Source organism: Oryctolagus cuniculus, chromosome 15 (genome assembly GCF_964237555.1).
Source record: "Oryctolagus cuniculus chromosome 15, mOryCun1.1, whole genome shotgun sequence".
NCBI lineage: Eukaryota > Metazoa > Chordata > Mammalia > Lagomorpha > Leporidae > Oryctolagus > Oryctolagus cuniculus.
This window is the reverse complement of record NC_091446.1, coordinates 59,223,154-59,246,036: the sequence shown is the minus strand read 5'-3', so window position 1 is coordinate 59,246,036 and position 22,883 is coordinate 59,223,154. Positions and strand designations below refer to the sequence as shown.

Below are 22,883 nucleotides of genomic sequence, written 5' to 3'. Positions count from 1 at the left end.
TCAGGTGATCATAAAGGTATAGCATTTGTTGTGACTGATAACCAGTGTTTGACCTCAGTTTTCTTTTAAAATTATCTATTAAAATTAAGGTGTGGTAGTACTCTATTTCCTATTACTTTAATACTCACTTCCTTCTAGACTTTTTATGCTTGTTGTACCTCAAACTAGGGATGCTTTGAACTTCTCTGTCTCAGTCCCTTCTCGAAACCTCCTTCAACGGTCTGTCTGATCTCCCAGATTTCCCAGTAATTTGGCTTTCCATCAGTGCTTAATGTGAACCAAACTTTTGCTTCCACCGAACACAAGCCACTACCCTCTGACCCCTCTCCCCACTTTTAATATGTTGGGGCATAGATCAGGGGCTCAGGAATGACCTGCATGATATCCTCCTGGTCTGTCCTAGGGATACAAGAATCTCTTTTTGGACAGGAAAATAATTCAAGATCAGGTCCTGGAGCTGGAACTTTAAAATTAGAAAGGCTGCCTCATCCATTGCTGCAGGAGAACCTTCCCTTATTTGTCAGTGGTCTTTTCCTTGTTCACTTCCAAGTGCTCACAATGCAGTCCTTGTTTTAGAATCCCCATTTACACAGGTTTTCAGTGACCCAGAATGCTCTCCTGCCTTTTTTTAAAGAAAGGATTGATATACACTTCTTGTGTCCCTTCTTCCCTCCAGGTTGTTACCTGTGTGTGTGTGGACCCCCAAGCTCCAGAACCATGCTGTTGAAATGGCCATGCTGTAAACCCCTGGGCGACTGTCAGGTCACAATGCAGACTTCAGGTTGTTTTGTATAAAATGAAAATAGATTTTTTAATTATGAACAGTAAAAATAGAAACATGGTGTTGAGCAGATAAACAATGTCATTTTGGTTTTTAGGACTTAGATAAAAATATTTGTGTTTTGAAGACAGACTGAGGAGTTAATAATCTGTGCATCACAGAAGAAATTCCATTAACTCTTCAGAAAACTTTGTTGAAGATGTATGTAGAGCTGGAACTTAGGGTGAGGAACTTTTTATCTCGTTATGAAAAAGAAAAAAAGTTCGTCATATAGTTTGAAAATGAAGAATTCCAAGTAAATTTCGTTTATTCATCTCTTCCTACTAAATCTCAAAATAAGGTTGATAAATCTACAAACATGATGTGTTGTTGGCCTCTTTACATCTCCCTGTGATGCAGCACATGCAGATAATGGAATCTGTCTGTAGTCTTATTACCCTGTTTATCACTGGCCTTGAGCTAGTAAACTCTCACAAGTTTTTGCATGATACAGCAGCCTTTAAAAGAGATTGTTCTCATAGCTGTTGAGGAGATCTAATGATCTTTACTCTGATATTGTTGTGAATCTTCTTGACACCGTTTTCTGGTTTAGAACGTTCGATTCGAGATGGTCTAATAATTGGATTAACTTTACTTTGAAAAAACTCCAAGTTAGTCACTAACATAATCTTTGAAGAGCAAGAGGCAGTTATACTATAGTGGAATTGAGTATTTTGTTCCTCAAATCAGTAAACTTCTTAATATTTAAGCAGAAAACCAAAATAAGATCAAAGTTTCATTAAAATTAACAATTCTATAATGCTGATTCACTTATATTTATTCATTTTCTATATATAGTTAATATCTTGAGTTATTAATTTATTGCAGACAAATTAAATGTAGATATGTGAGGATCTTATTTGAAACTTGCAAATCAAAATTGCCTAAAACTTCTAAATGCACATTTAAATATTTATAGGATTAGTATAGTGATGAGACATTGTTTTAAAAAGCTTATTAAAGTAATTTTGATCTAAGTACATTAAACACTGTAAATACTTTATTAGCATGCACAATTGACCTCAAGTAAATTGATCTTTTATAACCTTTTGATACACAGTGGCTTTTGATAAAATCTTTTAGAAATTGGATTTAGTGAAGCTATTTTGAGTAAATGTTCATTGAATTCTTTGGGTGTATACAGTTTATAAACAAAGCCAATTATTTATTAAAATTCTAAATTTAAAAGGCCTCAGTATTTGTTGTTTCCTAATTCTCAATCTCAGGAAAAGGTTATCAAAGTATGAGAGTATACTTATGGCATAGGACACCAGGAAAGGAGAAAGGATGTTTGATTAGGGACAGAATCTACATTTTTGGGACACTAGCTATGGGTCAGGGAATGTGTTGTGCATTTTAGATACTTTCATTTAGTTTGTCCTCACAGGAGAGTCTCAGGTTCTAGCATGTACTCAGTGATGGTGGACAAGCTACTTTTTATCTTCATGTACAAATCAGTGAAACCTTCAACAGGAGACCAGTTCTTAGTTTACACGTCTCACATTCCCATTATTCTTTTGACTTTCTACTCAAATTGTTCCCTTATGGTTGAGAAAGACAAGAAATTGTTTTTGAAGCCTTGATTGTTCATAGCACCTTGTCAATGACAGTTTACCAAGGAATAGTCATGTGAAAAATAATTAAGCATCATGATTGTCAGAGTTAACTGGGAAATATCATGGATTTTGGATTGTACGATTACCTTGAAAAGCACACTTTATATAGACACCCTTTCTTCTGTCTTTTTGCCTTACCTGGTTGTTAATAATAGCCACAGTAGGGTGCTGACATTGTGGCACACTGGGTAAAGTTGCCGCCTGTCATGCTGGCATCCCTTATGGGTGCCAGCTTGTGTCCTGGCTGTTCCACTTCCAATCCAGCTCCCTGCTTATGGCCTAGGAATAGCAGTATAAAATGGTCCAAGTGTTTGGGACCCTGCCGCTTATGTGGGAGACCACAAAGTTGTTCCTGGATTTGGCTTGATTCTGTCCTGGCTGTTGAAGCCACCTGTGGAGTGAACCAGTGGATGGAAAGTACCTATCTCTCTTTGTTTCTCTCTCTCTCTCTCTAATGCAAACTTTTAAATAAGTAAATAAATCTTGGAAAAATTGATAGCAATGGTGGAGGGCTATATTATGATTTTTCACTTAGTCATAAAACAATTTAATCTTTAAAGGATAGATTTAAAGTTTCTTTTAAAAAATTAATGTGCTGAAGATTGGAGAATTCAAAATGTGGAACATGGGAAATTTAGCTTAATTAAGTACAATCTATTTACCACAAATTCAGTTCTTACAGCTACACCAGAAAATCTGCTGTGGATTTTTTCTACTTCTTGGAAGTAATGCTTACTATAATCCTTATTACAAATTATTCATAAGCTGTTACATTGTTAGGCCAATTTAATCTTTACCCAAATGATTTTGATCTTGGGTCAGATTAGTTGTCATATCAAAAGAGAATTCACTGTATTGGATGTTTGTCAGTAAATGTGTGTTGTCTGGATACTTTCACTTCTCTATCCTTATTTGATATTAGAAATATTTTTCCAAAGAAGGAATTAGAATAAGGACAAGTTTGCATTTTCAGGTATGTTGGAATTGCGATTGGGAGAATCAAAGTCTGTTCATCAACGTCCTCTCATTTGGTATGAGAAACTCATGCTTTCACCTATTCCATTTACCTGAGGTTTCTCTGTGATCAGTTTACTCCCAAATATGTGCTGTTGGAGACAGAGGATCATCTTTTTATGCTGTACTGGATTGAGTGCACATTGGAGAAGCATATTGATTCACTCAGGACCTCCGGGATGTTGCTGGTTATTCAGGAAATAGGATATTCCCTCTTCCTATATCTGGGCTTATTTTTAGGAGAATGGCCACATTGAATGACAGTTTCAGTTTAGAAATTCTAGAAGGTTTTTAGTGAATATGTATATGTCTTGAAGCCAATCCTCCACTTCCTTGGGATTTTCCCTAGTTTGTTGGCTTGTAGCTAGCCCTCTCTGTCCTATGCTTCATCGTAAAAACTTTATGTATATACCATGTCACTGAATTGTAGGAATTTCTGTTGCTTTGTTGTTTACTTCCATTTCAGTAATTTTATGTTAGAAAGTAAGAGTTCAAATTAAGTGTCTTGATTCCTACAAATTTCTGTGAATTTCTCAACTATTTTGTTCAAGAAACCACCGAAAGTATTAACATAAGAATTGAAAATAAGTAAATTTTTTGATATTAATAAATTGAAGATTGGTGATAGGAATGCCATATATTGCAGGAAATATTAATTTTTTTCTTTCAAAAAAACTGGGGACAATTTTTGGTTGATCCCTCCACATTCTGGACATGGTTTAAATGTCAAGTATTAGTCTTTAATCTACTTCCCCAGTGGCAAGAACTAGTGTAGAGTAATATTTACATTTATCCATAAAAATTCAGTTTGAAATGGTATAGTATCCTAGTCCTTTGGTAAAGCTAAGATTAGAATATATCACGTTGTAAGTAAGCCCTAAGACTCTGCTGCAATTTCCTTTGGTGCTTTTTAATTTCTTTAACTCAAAATATCTTTCACTGGCAACCCATGAACACTGTGGGGATATATGCTTAGAGAATTCTCAGATTTCTGTGATTTCTTAGAAGCAGTATGTGGAATTCTAAAGAATTCTGTCTGCATATTGTATTTATCATTGTTAAACTTTAAGGAATGGGATAGAAGCCAACCAAAAGAATTCTTCAGACTTTCTAGTCCTGTACCATGGTAGATTATTCTGTTATTAAAATTCTTAAATCTTTCAGCAACTCATTAGATTCATTGTTAAAATGTTCAGCTGGTGTCATTTTCTTGAAGGTATTCTCACTCAATACTGAATGTTTGGGATCTTTCGTAGTTAATTTTACTGTTACAGTAAATGACTTGGCAAAGAGAGATACTTTTTTCCTTTTTGTCTCTACTCCAGCAGCACCATTTGCTAGTCCTTGTGCATCTGAACAATAGAGTAAAATTAACAACCTTCTCTTTCTGTAATGGGATACAAATGTCTCCTTTCTGCAAAATCTGCTCTTTTTGCCCTTTTCCATTTTACACTAAATGTTGCCAAAATCAACAAGTAGATGAAAATCTGGGAATGATAATTGCTTCCCCTTATTCTGTTCATCCCACATTAATCTATAGTTAAGTCCCAACGACTGCATCTTCAAAGAAAATGGAAATCTCCTTTTTTCCCTTCTGCATCACCACCATCACTCTGGTCTGAGCACCAACATCTCTTGCCAGCTGCATTGAAATGGGCATCTAACTGTTCTGTCTGCTTCTGCTTTTTTTTTTTTTTCTCTATTGGAACCTGACAGGACTTTAAGTCAACCAGATCATGTCCTGTTTAAGATCACCCAGTGATATCCTAGGGCATATGCCATAAAATCAAAATTCTTTACCATTGCCTATGAGGTCCTATGTCATGTGGCACCATTTACTAACTTAACACATCGAACAGCACAGTCTCTCTTTCCAAACTTAGCTTTAATTCCACTGGCAGACTTTCAGCTTCTTGAATAACCAAGCTGTTTCCATCTATAAGGACTTCACATTAAACTTTATGCCTGGAATGCATACAATTGAAAGTTTACTATTGTGATGTGATAGGAAGTTGTATGTGTGGTAGGAGGGTTGACCCTCGAATGCTGGTATAAAATACAATGAGCTCTTATTTGGTGGACTTCTTCTGTGTTGATTTAACACATTATATATGTGCAGCTCCCAAGAGGACAAATATGCTATTCATATATTTGCTAATGTATATCAATTTAGCTATTTAACCATCCATTCAAATTGTACCACTTGTTTGCTGCTTGTGTAGTGAATGGAAATGGAAGCAACTTTAAAACTTGTATGTCTTATTTGTTGCTGTATCCCTAGCACCACAGAAGTGTATGGAATAACTATTCAGGAATATTTATTGAAACTATTTCTTATTTCAATAAATAATTTAAACTGTTGAATAATTTATTTTCCTGAGATACTTAAATCATGAAGAAATTTCATTATTAATACTTTGATTCTGCAATTAAAGGTTGGGTTGTAGTTAGTGCTTCCATTCCATATAATGAGTAAATTATCTTGAGAGTCTATTATTTTCTTTTATTAAAAGATTCATTTATTTATTTGAATGGCAGAATTAGAGGGAGACAGAGTTGGAGAGATACAGAGAGAGATCTTCCATCAGCTGGTTAACTCCCTAAATAGCTACAAAGGGTGGAGCTGGGCTGATCCAAAGCCAGGAGCCAGGAGCTTCTTTCACATCTCCCAAGTGGGTGCAGGGGCCCTAGGGCTTGAGCCATTTTCTACTGCTTTCCCAGGCTGTAGTGGAGAGCTGGAATGGAAGTGGAGCAGGCAAGACTAGAACTGGCGCCCATATGGGATTCCGGCCCTGAAGGCAGAGACTTCACCCACTGTGCCACAACACCAGCCCCAGGTTTATTATTTTCAATCAACACAAGCTTATATGTCTCTCAGGATTTATTTTCTCAAGCTGTATTTTCTTTATAATAGTAGTAAAATAAATTAATAGCCAAAAGTTTTAAGATTATCTGAGTGATATAAAAATAAAATAGTTTTATAGGAGCTAAGAATTCCTCTTGGCTTGTAATTAGTACTGTATTATGACATGGGACAATTTTAGTATTGCATCAAATAGTGTAATTGCTTAGGTGTTTTGTATTCTAACAATTTTCAGCTACTTAGAATGGTGCTGGGGACTACTGTGAAAGGAAAATAACTGACTCTTTATTGACTAGACACCAATTTTGAATGATGTATGTGTTGTAGTCATCACTCCTTTGTTAAGATTTATTTATTTATTTGAAGTCAGAGTTATACACAGAGAGAAGGGGGGAGAGAGAGAGAGAGAGAAAGAGAAAGAGAAAGAGAGAGAGAAAGAGGGAGAGAGTCTTCCATCTGCTGGTTTACTCCCTAATTGGCCACAACGGCTGGAGCTATGCCAATCTGAAGCCAGGAGCCAGGAGCTTCTTCCGAGTCTCCCATGTGGTGGGTGCAGGGGCCCAAGGACTTGGACTATCTTCTACTGCTTTCCCAGGCCATAGTCGAGAGCTGGATTGGAAGTGAAGCCACCAGAATTTGAACCAATGCCCATATGGGATGCTGGCACTGCAAGTGACGGCTTTACTCACTACACCACAACGCCGGCCCCTGTAGTCATCATGCTTAATGAAAGGTATTCAGAAATTGCAGTGACTCTTCCTTTTCACCGCCAGAGAATTAGGCAGGCTGCCTGCAGCCTGTCTTGGCTGAGGAGGGGAAGTGCGCCACCCGCCACTCAGCCTCCCTGAACCCAGGGGACAATCAGATGGGGTGGGGAGTCTAGTCGAAGCAGGATCTCACTTTATTGTAAAAGGGGAAGTGTTCATAATGCAGCGGTACAGAACAGACGGGGGCAAGGGGTGGGTGATGTGATGCAAAAGGGTTTTAGCCAATCCTATTATACCACCTCAGTAATCATTAGGCGAAAAGCGCTCTGGGGCTGGGTGGTTTACCGCCAGGGATTCATCTCTTGCTGTTAGATTCAGTAGGCTGTTTGAAGAGCTAGTATTGTCTTTTGACCTTGAAAGCAAGGAATACATTTTGTGTGTTAACACAATGTTTATTTAGTTGGCAAGCATCTTTATTCAGTGCCAGTTACTGTTTGAGAATTTTACTCATCAATTCATCGTCATAACCATTCCTTGAGGTAGGTGTTACTATCCCAGTTTTCTCGAGATACACCGAGGTTGAATAATTTGTACAAGGTCACCTGTGGTCTTCTTCAGAACCTAGGATCTTGAGCTGCACATTGTGTTGTGTCTCTCAGTGCTGCATTCCTTCAAATCTCCGTGAGCTGTGTTAGCTTAATGGACAGAAAATTATAATAGGAACAGTGGTAATTTGCGATTAAAAAATTAGCAAGGAAAAATATTTAAATACACTAATAAATAAATATTAATAAACAATGTTTCCAGAAATTTCTAGATGTAAAATATGCTCTTTAAAATTTGGAGAAATGGCCCAAATTACCTGAATTAACAGAAGCCCAGGAAAGTCTAACCTGTGCAAGCATCTTTCTTTTTACTTTCTCCAAGTCTTTCTTTGCTATTCTATAGAATCAACACTATTATTTGCCCCATAATTTGAGAGTCCTAAACAGTTATCAGCTGACTCTTCTAAACAATTTCTTTTTTTTAAAGTTTTATTTTATTTATTTGAAAGGCAAAGTTAGAAAGAGAGAGGGAGAGATACAAAAAGAGACATCTTCCATCCATTGGTTTACTCCTCAAATGGCCACAACTGCTGGGACTGGACAGGCTAAATTCAGGAGACAGGAGTTTTATTAGGGTCTCCCACATGGATGCAGGGGCCCAGGGACTTAGACCATCTTCCTCTGATTTCCCAGCCTCATTAGCAGGAAGCTACATCAGAAGTGGAGCAGCCAGGACATGAACCAGTGCCCATATAGGATGCTGGTGCTGCTGATGGCTGCTTTACCTGCTATACCACAGCGCTGTCCCTTGAACAATTTCTTTTATCCTCTGAGATGAGTATATATGAGTACTAAAATATGTATAGTTATGATATACTTGGAAAGTGTTCTGTATATATTTTTTATGAATGTTCATATAGATTGTCAAAGCAAAGAGAATATGAGTGAGCCTATTCTTGTATCTCTTTGTTACTTTCCAAAAGCCAGATGTATGTGTATATATGAATTCAAAAAATTTTTGCAGCAAAATCCACTTAACTTTTAATTGTATTTTCTGCAAATGTTTTGAAGTCCCCTCATATAGGTAGGTAGATAGATAAACACAAAATATTTTTCATTAGTTTGGAAAATAAGCACTTAGATAATTACTCTGTACCTGTAGGTTATCCCATTATGGATATATTTTTTTTAAACTACATTTCACAAGAAGCTATGCACTTATTGCAGAGGAGAGCAATTAAGAGTTTGCTTTTTAAAAGCATTATTCTTTATATAATGCTTTTGAGCCATTATTTCAACATTATTTCAATGCGGTTTTCAAGGAAGATTCTGAATTGTGTGTGTGTGCATGTGTGTGTGTGCAGTTCATGGATGCAAAGATGATTCAATAAAAGAATCAGTAATTCACATTTGGACACCTGACAATAATTGAAATCTATTAATCCAAGGAAGACATTTGATTTCCTCCAGAAAACCTTTTCTGAAGTGAATTTTTCCTTCCATTTTCAAGGTAGAATAAAACTTGAATATAATATTAACCAAAAAGTGCAAATAAATATTATACATTTCTTTCACATGTGGTGACTTTTTCCCTGTTAATATTAGTGTAGGATTGAAAAAATATTTCAAATGTATATTAATAGTAGATATAATATGGAAAATAACCCCAATTTAGTTCCCTTTTTACCAGGTCCCCCTACACCCCACACACATACGTACACTTCCCCCAAATAACTGTTTTGCGTTAACTGTTGTAGGAATTGGGAGAGATGAAGATATGCTGTGGTAGAAAAGGAAAGCCCAGACCTGAACTTTCATGCTGCTGTGGGAAGACAGGAGTGCATGGGGAGGGGAAGTACAACAAAGCCCACTCCTTCCTGCTTGGAGAATTGTGGGAAGAAAGGAGACAGAGGGAAAACAAACAGATCAGGATGCAATATTCTATTCTCCTTCCCTGGAAGCCTGTGTATCAATTGATGCAGTGAGTTCAGAAACATCTGGATATGTATGGAAGAACCAAGAATACTGGGAAGTTGGCACTTGCATCCCTGGTGCCATTAGAAGCAGATTCATCACAAGACAAAGCCATTTACAGCATTGAGTGTATTGGCCTCTGTTATACCAAGTTTTACCTCGAGGAATGAGGAAGAGCAGAAGTGCCTTGGCAGGTAGAGATCAGAGAACATGGTCTAACAAAGGCATCAGTAACAGATGAAATATTAAGAATCCTTGACTATAGCGACTAATCCCCATTTGGGTGCTTGATTTTTCACTAAGAAATGCAAACTTTCGCCTTACACTCAGGCATCAGTAAAGGCACATGAAAAAGTTTCTTTTTCATTTGGTTGGTTAAGTTTTCCTGGTAGTAATTTTCTTTCAAGGAGCAATTTTGGCATTTTTTAGGGGTGCTTTTTAAATTTTCCTGCCTTGGGCTACAGTTTATTCTGCTACTGTGGTAATTAGCTAAATAGTGCCCCTGTGGATTGAAGGAATGAAGGCGTATTTGAAGTACTCAATTACAAATAGGAATTGAATGAGAGATGAACAAGAATTTTTATGATATCATATTGCAGTAGAAATCTTTAAATATCTTTCCTGTTTTGATAAAGCTCATTGTATGACCAAGATTTCAGAGGTCAGTCACAAGAGGAGTGAGTGATAACTTCCTGGGAAGACTGAAGAAAATGTCCCTGGAAGTAGATCATGTCAAGGGAATCTGGAGATAGAAAACAGATGGAGGTCTTACATGTCTGTAGAAGAAATTTCATGGAGGACACAAGGTAGCAATCTGGGATTCACTATCAGCGTTTTATTTCTTAGAAATCATTATGAAATAGAAATTCAGTTGCAGCATCACAGGAACTAGGGGTACTAGGCAATACATATCTAAGACAGAAGATCAAAGATCTCGTTACAGGAATAGAGCAAAGCCGTCTTTGTAAAAATAAAATAAAAGATGACAATGAAACCAAAATGGAAAGTCAAAACTTCAGCAAATCAGTCTCCCTGCACTTCCTCAAATAAAGGATGTATCCATCTCAGAGTTGAGAAAGATGTATAGTTCAGATGTATTGGCACAATTTTCCTAAGTTAAAGGCACCTTAAGGACTGGGGGCCAGTATATCCCCTTACCAAATATCCCCCTTTTTTCTTCAGTCCATTTTATAGCATCATCAAATATTTGGTTCAGCAAATATTTGCTTTCATTGTTTTACACAAAGATTAAATTTACCAGATGAGAATTTTGATTTGCAAAATATTTTTTGAATATCTAGAAAAATAGATGTATTTGTTAACTCAGAAAATTTACTGTTTGCAATAAAGAATTTAAAGAGTGGGTATATATATACAGACATATACATACAGACATATATATACAGACATATATATATGCATATATACAGACATATATATATATATGCAGACATATACTCTGCATTTAAGTGTATGCTGACATGCAGGAAACTCTTTTCTTCTGAGTGAAACCCAGAAAACCATTAAAAGTAATAGTAAATCAAGAGAGAGAACCATGGTGAAGATTATATCTTTCACTTTGACTAACCTTGACCATGTTCTGTTTTTAAAAAAATTCTACAAGCAGTTATCTTTTTTTAAAAAAAATCTGTTTATTTGAAAGGCAGAGATTGAGGAGACAGACATACACACACACACACACACACACAGAGAGAGAGAGAGAGAGAGAGAGAGAGAGAGATCTTCCATCCATTGGTTCTTCCCCCCCCAATGGCCACAATGGGCAGAACCAGGCTAGGCAGAAGCTCAGAGCCAGGAGCTTTTTCTGGGTCTCCCATGTGATTGAGAGGTAGGGCCCAAAGTACTTGGGTGATCTTCTGCTACTTTCTCAGGCATATTAGCAGGGAGCTGGATTAGAAGTGGAGCAGCGAGGACTTGAGCCCATGTTCCTGTGGGATGCCAGCACCGCAGATGGAGGCTTTACCTCCTACTTCACAGCATTGGCCCTAGAAGCAGTTATCTGAGCAAAAGAATTATGGATATAGTCCCCCCACCATCACTGTAATCTTTTCCCCTCCCCTCCCAATGTTATTGTGGGTGTGTGTGAGTACGTGTATGTGCCTTAATAAACTCTAATACATTCTATTTTCCTTATATAGAAAACATTTGTTTTATTTTCTGAAAGAAAATTTTATTTAAGAAAGGTAATATTTTTAAGAATGAGTTTGTTTTCATAAATCATGCATATGGAAAGATTGTACTAAGCTACTGCTATAAGCGATACAGTGAATTACTAGCTTTTTATTATTCTGGTGTATTTTATACCTGAAGAGAGACAATTAAGCAGTTGTTTATTAAACTGTCGACTGGCTTGAGGCCTGGGTTTTATGCGCCTCTCAATTTTATAAAAAAAAAAAAGCCTAGAGGTATTTTCAAATATATAAAATGCTTTCCAGTTAATTTGGTGTTTTATATAAATTTTATCTAAATTTACAATCATGACCTTATATATCACATAAAAATAGCAAAGAAAATCAAGACTACAGCAGCTGCATACATATTTTTGGTGAATGTTCACATAGAAAGAAAATAGCTGCTTTTGCTCTCAGTCTCAGACGCCAAAGTTGATATCAGTTTATCAAACCAAAATGGATATCATTTAGGGCCATTATCAGACAAAAATGTCCCTCACCACGACTTGTCTGCTGAACGCAGCGTGTCTTCCCAGTTCTGCATTCTCAGAGGCTGAACTCTATTCCAAGGGGGTAATTTTGGCTTGGTCATAGACACATAATGCGGGTATTACCGTACATGACCACTCTTTCTGGGGATAATGGCATTGCTGAGCTGCCAATTGGGCTTAAAAAATGACGTCAGGTTTATTTTGCTGCCAGCAATGCTGGAAGGCCAAACTTGCTTTAGCTGGGGTGATATTAGAAGAGTAACAGATATTTGCTGTTATATAGCACTTGCTTGTAAAAAATCTTAGAGTGCTTTTGCAGGCATTAATTAAGCTTAGCAACACTCCTCTTAAGCTGCTAAGTGCTGTTACATAGTGTGCATTCTAAAGATTTTTTTTTACAGCAATATACAGTTGGATGATTGAACTATGTTTAAATGATAGAAATTATTATAAAAACAAGTCGTTTGGATTTCTTTTCTGTTTTTTTTTTTTTTTTTTTTTTTTTTTCTGGCTCTGTTGACCAGATACTCTCTTTAATGTGGCAAGGAAGAATGTCTCTTTGTTGAGATTTTACCCTCCTTGAAAGAAGGACTTTTTTTTTTTTTGGTTTGTTTCTTAGCTCTTAATTCTCTTCTTCAGGATGGGGTCATTTTAATCATGTTTCTGTGTACGTTTTTATTCTCTTTATGCCTTTCTTGGCACATGACCAACAACTCCTACATTAAATAGATTTAAAGCTGAAATGTAATATAGTAATGCTTCCTTGGAATCAGAAGGTACTGTGCATGCTATTTCTGGGGCCTTGGGCCCCTTGTCTGGAAAAGGAAGAAAGAACTGGTATTCTCACATGGCTTGCAAAACCAGATAAGACCTGCCTTGCCCTTAGAAGATAGTGTATATGTAGAACCAAAGGGAGCTTTGTTGTACTATTTTTACTAATGTCACAGTTTTTGTTATTGAATCATGTTAAATTTCAGAGAGAAATGTGTTTGCTTTTAATACTTTATAGCCCAGTCTTTGAATTTTGCTCCCTCCCCCATTTTTTTAAAGGTTATAGTATATCTTTCTTTGTATATTTACTTAGTAAATATGAGCTTAGAACACTCTTTTAAAACAGTTTTAGTCATTATAAAAGTCTGGGATTTATGGAAATAGCAAATAAGTTGTATCTAATTATTGACATAATTTGAATGAATGTTCTGTTTAGTTGGGCTATTTATTTATTTAAATATTTATTTATTCATTTGAAAGGCAGAGTTACAGGGAGGGAGGGAGGGAAGGAGAGGAGGAGGAGGGAGGGAGAAAGAGAGAGAGAGAGAGAGAGTCAGTCTTCCATCTGCTTGTTCACTCTCCAAATGGCCATAATGGCCTGGGCTGGGCCAGGAAAAGCCTAGAGCCAGGAACTCCATCCAGGTCTCTCATAGGTGGCAAGGTCCTATGAGAACTTGAATCATCTTCTGCTACTTTCCCAGGTACATTAACAGGGAGCTAGATCAGAAGTGGAACAACTGGGATTCAAATTGGTGGTCATGGGCTTCTGGGTGTTACAGGCAGCAGCTTAACCCGCTTTGCCACAATGCTGATCCCTAGAGTAGGACTATTAATGAAGCCCATTCCAATATCTTAAAACAAGATTACTAGGCATACTGGCAAATTGTTTAAATGTTCAGATATGTTTAAATATTTCAGTGTATTATTGACCATAACACACAAAAAGAGAATGTTGTTTAATTTATATTCCATAAGCAAAAGCATCTTACAGAGAAGTAATAAGTTTATCAATTTTAAGAATTTTCTCTTTTCAGTAATAATTTGAATGAACAGATATAGATATGTATTGTCTAAAAGGCCAGAAGTAAGGGATGGTTTAAAAGGTGAGAAAGAAAACATCCTATCAATTCTACTGCATATTTTTAGTAAGAGATTTTCCTAATATATTCTCACTTTGAGGATTCTAGAAATTTGTTCAAATAGTTAAAGATCTATGTAAACAGATCAAAGTCTTGAGTGTTTAATGTAGGCTTGAAAATCCCATAATATTCATTAGGAAAAATTAGTACTTTTCTCAGAGACTTCCCTTTGAGGTAATGAAAGCTTTTATTTTGAGTTAATGAAAGTCTATTGGGACATAAGTTTGAGCACTGAATTATTTCTGATCTTTTAAATTCTGTACCATAATGGTATTCTGTTCTATAAACACAGTGATTATAGCATTATCTACTCCCTTATTTCAACATGCAGTAAAATATGTATTTACATTTGGCTTTTAAGTTTATTTCATTTTTGAATTGAACTTAAAATATCGTCATAGTATCACATTTAAAAATCATATTTATTTTTGTAATATGTAATTTTGTTATTTCATATTCATAATGGCAAGCACATGGCAGCTAAATATATCTAAGCTTCCTAAGATCAGTGCTTATCTCTGGCCCCCAAGAAGAGTCATTTGAAAGTACCTGGTCTCCTCTCCCTATCCCTGTAGATGGGTAACTTGGGAAATTTAATTTTTATAAAATCTCTATATTATTCCACAATGAGAAACACATGAATACTAATAGACAGATCAAAATTAAAAAAGAAAAAACAGAAAAAATATTAAGACAACTACTTTTGTTTTCTGAATTTGACCCATCTCTGATGGTCCCGGGTGGTTGGGTATCCATTCACAAGCACATTATCTGAGGTGATGGCAGTTGCAATATGAGCCCTCTGATTGGAAGGACCATTTATTATAAGAAGAGTGGTAAAGGATGAGACAATGTCTACTATAAATGGCTGTCATTTAGTGAGCATGTGCGTGTTGTGCCAGGGACGGTGCTGGGCACTTAGCCATTCTCTCCAAAGAAGCAAAAGGAAAAAATATTTAAAATGGCTTAAAGAATACCTGATGTGTAGGCAGCAAAGTTTTAATTCTGTTTCAGATGACAATTATCTGAGTCACTTATTTAGTTTGCTGCAAATTATAATCTACCAAATACTATAATTTATAAATAAGAAGTGATATTTGTTTAAACATAGGAAGTTTGTTCCTGACACTCACTTCTATTCTATGACGCCTGTCTGAAAGAATACACTGGTAGCTTGTTTGTTTATGGGACAATGACGTTACGCTTCCTAGTTCTGAGTCCTCTTTAATTTTTAGACATTACAGATTTTAGATGCTTTACTCCCACTCCAGTCTTAAAAATGTTGTTGATGAGCAACTTGATATGTTATCCCTCTTAGTATTTTTTTTGTTTGTTCTACTTAATACTTTTGGTTGAATACTGTAATCAATACACAATTCTTAAGTGCTGAAACTTAACTGAAAAGTGATCACTGTTAAATATAAGAGTGGGAATAAGAGAGGGAAGAGATGTGCAATTCGGGACACACTCAAGCTGACTTACCTCAAACGGTAGAGTTAGAAACATACCAGGGAATTCCAATTCAATCCCATCAAGGTGGCATGTACCAATGCCATCTCACTAGTCCCAGTGATCAATTTCTGTTCACAATTGATCATAATGATAGGACTAAGAACCAAAGGGATCACATAAACAAGACTAGTGTCTGCAAATACTAGCTGATAGAATCAAAAAGGGAGAGAATGATCCAACATAGGAAGTGAGATACACAGCAGACCCATAGAATGGCAGATGTCCTAAACAGCACTCTGGCCTCATAATCAGCCTTTAAGGCATGCGGATCTGGCTGAAAAGCCCATGAGAGTATTTCAGGCATGGAAAGCCAAGACACTCTATGGAAAAAAAAAAAACCAAACAAACAAACAAAAAACCTAAATGAAAGATCTCCGTGAGTGAGATCCCAGTGGAAAGAACGGGTCATCAAAGAAGGAGGTACCTTTCTCTGAAGGGAGGAGAGAACTTCCACTTTGACCATGGCCTTGTCTAAAAATTATCAGAGTCAGTGAACTGAGGGGGCTTCCATAGCCTTGGCAGCTCATGACAAGAGCCTAGGGTGATTACTGATGCCATAAACAAGAGTGTCAACTTGTTAAGTCAACAACAGGAGTCACTGTGCACTTACTCCTCATGTAGGATCTCTGTTGTTAGTGTGCTGTACATTGAGATTTAATGCTATAACTAGTACTCAAACAGTATTTTTCACTTTATGTTTCTGTGTGGGAGCAAACTGTTGAAATCTTTACTTAATGTATGCTAAACTGATCTTCTGTATATAAAGAGAAACGAAAATGAATCTTGATGTGAATGGAAGGGGAGAGGGAGTGGGAAAGGGGAGGGTTGCGGATGGGAGGGATGTTATGGGGGGAAGCCATTGTAATCCATATTCTGTACTTTGGAAATTTATATTCATTAAATAAAAGTAAAAAAAAAATGTCTTTCACAAACTTAAAGCACAAACATGCAAACACAATTCCAATGTTTCTTCCTACAAGTGCATTTTGAGAAGAAAAAAAATGTGAACGTTTAATATCTTCCAATTATAATGTACAGTATTTATTTTACAAGCAAATTACTATGTCTGAAGTGTGCATACCCACAGCAGTGACATAATTTTGTGAATAAGCTTAGATATAGAGCCTTTTATTCTGGAGCTATACATATTCTTACATAAATATATAAAATACATGATGTTTTATGTATAATCTGGTGATACCTGTTATGACTACACATATAAATCCTCCCTTCCTTGGACATATATTCACTAAATTCTTCAGGCTAGTGTTAGAAACCAAATAATACTGTTTAAACACAGCTCCACTTCTTTAAAAATGATTTAATCAAGCACATTCTTTCCAGCAATTGCTTACCAAGCCTACAGAGAAGTTCAGGACTGCTATTAGTTCATGCCATTCAGTAGCCATGACAAAGGAATATCATGTACACACCAAAAGATATGTGTTCAAAATTTTTTATAAGAATAAGAGTTTTGGGTGACTATGTCAGATGAATTTTATGCTGTGATTTATTATAAAAATAAATCTTTTTTTTCATTTTGCAAATAGGAGTAAGGGTTTTGTCGCTCCCCCTCTTCATGGAGGAATGACACTAAGCCCTGCCTAGGCTTCATATCCGAGTCACGGCACCATTATGTCGCTCCCCGTCTTCGTGGAGGAACGACACAGGACCCTGCGCTGTTCTTTCGTCTGCTCGGCCCTCCCCGGGTTTGCTGCTGGTTCTTCCCGGGTTGGCTACCATCCCTTCCACCTCCGTGGAAGGGCGGTTCCCCCTGCCACATTCCCCACTTCCGTGGGGGAGCGGCACACCGCCGGCCGGCTCTCTCGGGGGCTGCACAGGTGTTCCTTCAGATAGATGTTCCCCTAGATGTTCCTGGTGCATGTTGTCTCTCTCCTCCTTTATAGTCCTCTTCCGCCAATCCCAACTCGGCTGCCCACACGCCGAGTACGCTGCTCTCCTCCAATCAGGAGCAGGATCAGCTCCTGGAGGTCATCACTCAAGTTGGCAAGAGGCAGCTGCGTAGAAGCTGTTTCCTCCTCTCCCAGCGCCATATTGTGGGAGAGCAGATGCATAGAATAAGTCTTAATTCCAGTAACTTAGTCCAGTCCAGGTTGCTCCCCACAGGTTTCTCAGCCCTACTCTGTCTTTCTGATAAGGAATTGAGAGAATCATACAAAAACAAGTTGTTGGATGAACAAGTATGCCCCCATTGTAAAGGATAAAATACATTTGCTAGGATTACTGAAATTAACAACACTGAAATATGATAGAGGGATTCAATCAAATTGTGAAAATATATAAGACCAATGCAAAGTATTGTTTTATTTTTGTTGGTTTTTCAAAATGATTTATTTTGTTTATTTTAAAGCCGGAGTTACGGAGAGAGGTAGAGACACACAGAGAGAAGTCTTCCATCCCCTGCCTCACTCCCCAAATGGCCTCAATGGTGGGAGCTAAGCTGATCTGAAGCCAGGGGCCAGGAGCCTCTTTCAGGTCTCCTATGTGGGTTCCAGGGCCCAAGCACTTGGGCCATCTTCTAGTTCTTTTCCAGGCCATAGCAGAGAGACAGATCAGAAATGGAGCAGCCAGGACTTGAACTTGAGCCCATATGGGATGTTGGCACTGCAGACCAGGGCTTTAACCCTGCACCACAATGCCAGCCTCATATTATTGTTTTTTAATACAAGAAAGACAATTATATTTCCTCATAGCAAAAACAACATACAACTTTTACCTCAATAACTAATTGACTTTATGTAAACCTACCTTTAGATGCTTTTCTGAAAACTGTCATAAAGATGGTGTCTGGCTAATGCTGTTCATACAGTGCTGTTTTCACTATGTTAGGGCAGTTGGCTTGGGTGTTGTCTTTCTGAAGTTTTTTTTTCTTTTTTCTTTTTCTTTCTTTCTTTTTTTTTTACAATTTAGTTATTTGAAAGGTGGAATGACACACACAGAGAGAGAGAGAGAGAGAGAGAGAGAGAGATCTTCCATTCACTGATTCATTTCTCAAGTGACTGCAACATCTGTGGCTGGGCCAGGCTATAGACAAGAGCCAGGAACTCCATCCAGGTCTCTTACATTGGTGGTGGGAACCCAAGTACTTGATCCACCTTCCTCTGCCGTCCTAGGCAAAATAATAGGGAGCTGGGATTGACAGTAGCGTTTCTGGGACTTGAAAAGTGTCTCCTTACCCTCACCTTGTGGGATGCTGGGGTCACAAGTGGAGACTTAACCAGCTGTACCACAACACTAGCCCTTTTCCAAACTTCTAAGGTTGATTTTGTTGTTTCCTTTCATCTAATCCTTGTTCTTTCAGCACAGTTATCCAGTAGAACAAGAAAGAAATGGTGGCTGGGCTATTTCTATTGCAATGTTGGAGTTTTGCTTGGAGTCACTTCTTGATTTATTAAATGCCCCCTACTTCTTTGTCCAAAGATGAATTAATACTCATTACATTTTCTTCTTTAAGAAAGGGAGAGACATGACTTTTGTAATTTTGGTTATTTATTCCCAAATTCGTCTGGAAATTTAGCTTTTACTCTGCCTTTCCCCTGCAGGAAGAATTATTTTTATATATTCTTACCCTAGCAAGATTTTTGCAGAGGATTTATAGATTCAAAAACTTTTTTTTCCTTAAGCATTTTCAGTATGGCTAGCAGAATCTAATTTTACATTAGAGTAAAGGATTTTTTAGAGTATTTTTTTCTGTGATTTTGTTTAATGAAGGAATACTTCTTGAAGATATGCCCAAAGGCTGAAGGGGAAGAAAAAATGCAAACTCTTTGACGTATGTGCATATGAAAGTACCTCAGTAAGTTCATGGGGAAATAGAATTAAATAAGTTAATCTGTCACAAAATACTTGGAAATCTACTCAGTTTTGTAGTATTATCTACCTGCTTCTCTTTCTGGTTAGTTCTTTTCTATGGAGAAACTAATTTTACAAAAGCCTCAAATGACACGGAAATCCATTTAAACATATATGTGTAACCATTTTTATTTTTCTTGGAGGCATAAATAAAAGAGTTAGCAAGGACACAATGCTGTTCTTTAGAATGTCTAGCTTTGGAAACAAATACATGTCATTAGGCCATAGGTGAGAATTTAACAATATTGGTGTAGGAAAAATAAAGAATAATTATTATTTTGGGAGAAATGGATGTATTCAATGAGGGGCAAAAAAATAAAATTCAAGTGAATAGATTAAAAACAAAAACCAAAATATGCCATCACAAATCAGAGACTAGTATAGTTTTAGCTTTAAAAGTTAAAGGCTTGAAGGGGATATGATTGAAGGCTAGGCCAGCACCGTGGCTCAATAGGTTAATCCTCTGCCTGCGGCACCAGCACCCCAGGTTCTAGTCCTGGTTGGGGCACAGGAGTTTGTCCCAGTTGCTCCTCTTCCAGTCCAGCTCTCTGTTGTGGCCCTGGAGTGCAGTGGAGGATGGCCCAAGTCTCACCTGCATGGGAGACCAGGAGAAGCACCTGGCTCCTGGCTGCGGCCTGCGCACCGCACTGGCCAGCTGCAGCGGCCTGCAGTCAGCGGTCATTGGGGGGTGAACCCATGGAAAAGGAAGACCTTTCCCTCTGTCTCTCTCTGTTTCTCACTGTCCACTCTGCCTGTCAAAAAAAAAAAAAAAAAAAAAAGGCTAAATGATTAAAATGCAAAGGAAGAGTAAAAATGATCTTCTTCTGGCAATCTTTTTACATAGATACTAGAAAAATCAATAAGCATTTTTTGAACTTTAGAAGAGGCATACATGATTCAAGAAAACTGATAAATCACTTTGCTTCTTCTGTGAAACTATAATATGTGGTAAAGAATGAAAACACAATTAGGTCAAAATAAAATAAAATTTTATTATTTTTAAAAGATTGAGAAATTTGTGAGATTGTTTTAATTAATTAATTAGTCAATTTAATTGATTTAATTAATCAATTAATCATTTTTTCCTTTCCAAAATGTGTGTTCCTTGGTGTTACTGTGAATATCTGATAAAGTCTATTGGGATCCAAAAAATTAAGATTAACTCTCATTGTGAGATGGGAATTATTTTGTTCTGGAGGGCTATATTTACATTATATTTGAGATAAAAAAATCCTAAAGTTACTACCACCATTCTTTTTATTCCCTGCTATCTGCATGGTCACCTTACAAAATATAAAGAACATAAGGGTCACGATATTCACTAATGGTCTTATCAATGTGCCATATTGTTCTTTGTGTCTCTTTGTGTTTTTAAAGAAATTTATACATTAAATTCTCAGGATAACAGATGCATGATCATTGCTACAACATGATTTTCATCAGTTCTCATGACTATGTGTAATTAAAGCTAAGAGATGTAATTCATAGATACAATTCTAATATAATGATACTTTCCTTCCTTTCTCCTTCCCTACTCCTCCCTCTCTTTTTTCTCGTTCTTTCTTTTCCTATTTTTCCTTTTTCACTCCCCATCACCCTCTTTCCTTCTTTTGCCCTTTTTTTCTCTGATTCTTTCTTTTCCTCTTTGTTTCCTTTTCCCTTTCCCTTCTTTCTCTTCTTCCTCTTCCTCTTCTCCTTCTCCTCTTCCTCCTCCTCCTCTCTCCCTCCCTCCCTCCCTCCCCTTCCTATCATTCCCTAGAACCCCATCATTTCAAAAACAAACATGCCATGAAAGGTCTCTGTTTAAAATATTCAGCCCCTGGGCCAGCGTTGTGGAGTAGGTGGTTTAAGCTGCCACCTCCAGTGCCAGCATCCCATAGGTGTACTGGTTAATTCCTGACTGCTCCACTTCTGATCCAGCATTATGCTGATGTGCCTGGGAAAGAGGAGAGAATGATCCAAGTGCTTGGGTCCCTGCACCAACATGGGAGACCCAGAAGAAACTCCTGACTCCTGGCTTCAGACTGGCCCAGCTCTATCTGTGGTGGCCATTTTGGGAGTGATCCAGAGGATTGAAGATCCCCTCTCCCCCCCCCCCTCCTCCTCCCTCTCCCCTCCCCCTCTCTCCCTGTATCTCCTCCTATCTCTGCCTTTTGAAAAAATTAAATCTTTTAAAAAAGAATATTCAATCCCAAAATTCTAAGTTCTCATACATAGTTTCTTATTTATTAAATTTACATTTTACAATTTACTTTTCAAATTCATCTGAAGTTTTAGTCTCCAGATTAATTTTATTCCAAGCCCATTAATCCCCTCTTGTACTTGTACTTTTTTTTCTATATGTGGTATAGTTTTGTTTTTTTTTTTTTGTTTGTTTGTTTGTTTGTTTGTTTGTTTTTTTTTTTTTTTTGACAGGCAGAGTGGACAGTGAGAGAGAGAGAGAGAAAGGTCTTCCTTTGCCGTTGGTTCACCCTCCAATGGCCGCTGCGGCCGGCGCGCTGTGGCCGGCACACCGTGCTGATCCGATGGCAGGAGCCAGGTGCTTATCCTGGTCTCCCATGGGGTGCAGGACCCAAGCACCTGGGCCATCCTCCATTGCACTCCCTGGCCACAGCAGAGAGCTGGCCTGGAAGAGGGGCAACTGGGACAGAATCCGGCGCCCTGACCGGGACTAGAACCGGGTGTGCCGGCGTCGCAAGGCAGAGTATTAGCCTAGTGAGCCGCGGCGCCAGCCCGTGGTATAGTTCTCATGAGTAAAAGCTCCCTAGGCATATAGCTCCCTCCATTCCTTACTCCTCTGGAATTCTGCATAATGACTCCAAAAATCTTCAACTTTGAATCAATCCAACCATTTATATTCTCTGTGTCTCTACTCACGTTTATACTTCTACAAATTAGTGCTCACTCACCCTTGTTAGATCATATTGCCTGAAACATTCTGTGTGATCTTGCTAAGATTCCTTTTCCATTCTTGTCAAAATACACTAATACCTTCTATTCCTTTCATTTACTTTGTGTTAATAATCATGCCCCAGATATTAGAAGAAAGTGTCATCTGTTAAGAATTCTCTGAATTCTTTGAACATCTATATACATATTTTATTTCCCTGGAAACAGAATCTCTTCATTCTTAGAAATTTGTATATTTGTATATTTTTTCAGTGAAAAAAACTTTCTATTATTCTTCTTGATAACTAAATGCATATAATGAACTAACTATATAATTTCTACTTCTTGATCTCATAATTCCACAATGTACACCAAAACTAAGTAGATAATCTCCAGTTTTTCACTTCAGTCCTAATTTTATTCTTATATTTTCACCTCATTTAATTATTTGGGATACACTTGGCACCCAAATTAGAA

General features: G+C 37.4%; 1 protein-coding gene across 6 annotated transcripts in view; it reads left to right on the top strand.

Annotated features, from left to right (window-relative positions):
• CTNNA3 (catenin alpha 3) overlaps positions 1-22,883 on the top strand; it is a 1,675,875-nt gene that overhangs the window by 461,651 nt on the left and 1,191,341 nt on the right. For 2 of the 6 annotated variants that reach the window (XM_070057735.1, XM_051823243.2), the window contains exon 8: positions 677-11,310. The exons of the other annotated variants lie outside the window; for them this stretch is intronic. In XM_070057735.1, coding sequence (XP_069913836.1) covers positions 677-727 — 51 coding nt within the window. In that variant the 3' untranslated portion in view covers positions 728-11,310. Of the gene's footprint in view, positions 1-676; positions 11,311-22,883 lie in introns of those variants that run through there. 6 annotated transcript variants of the gene reach the window in all.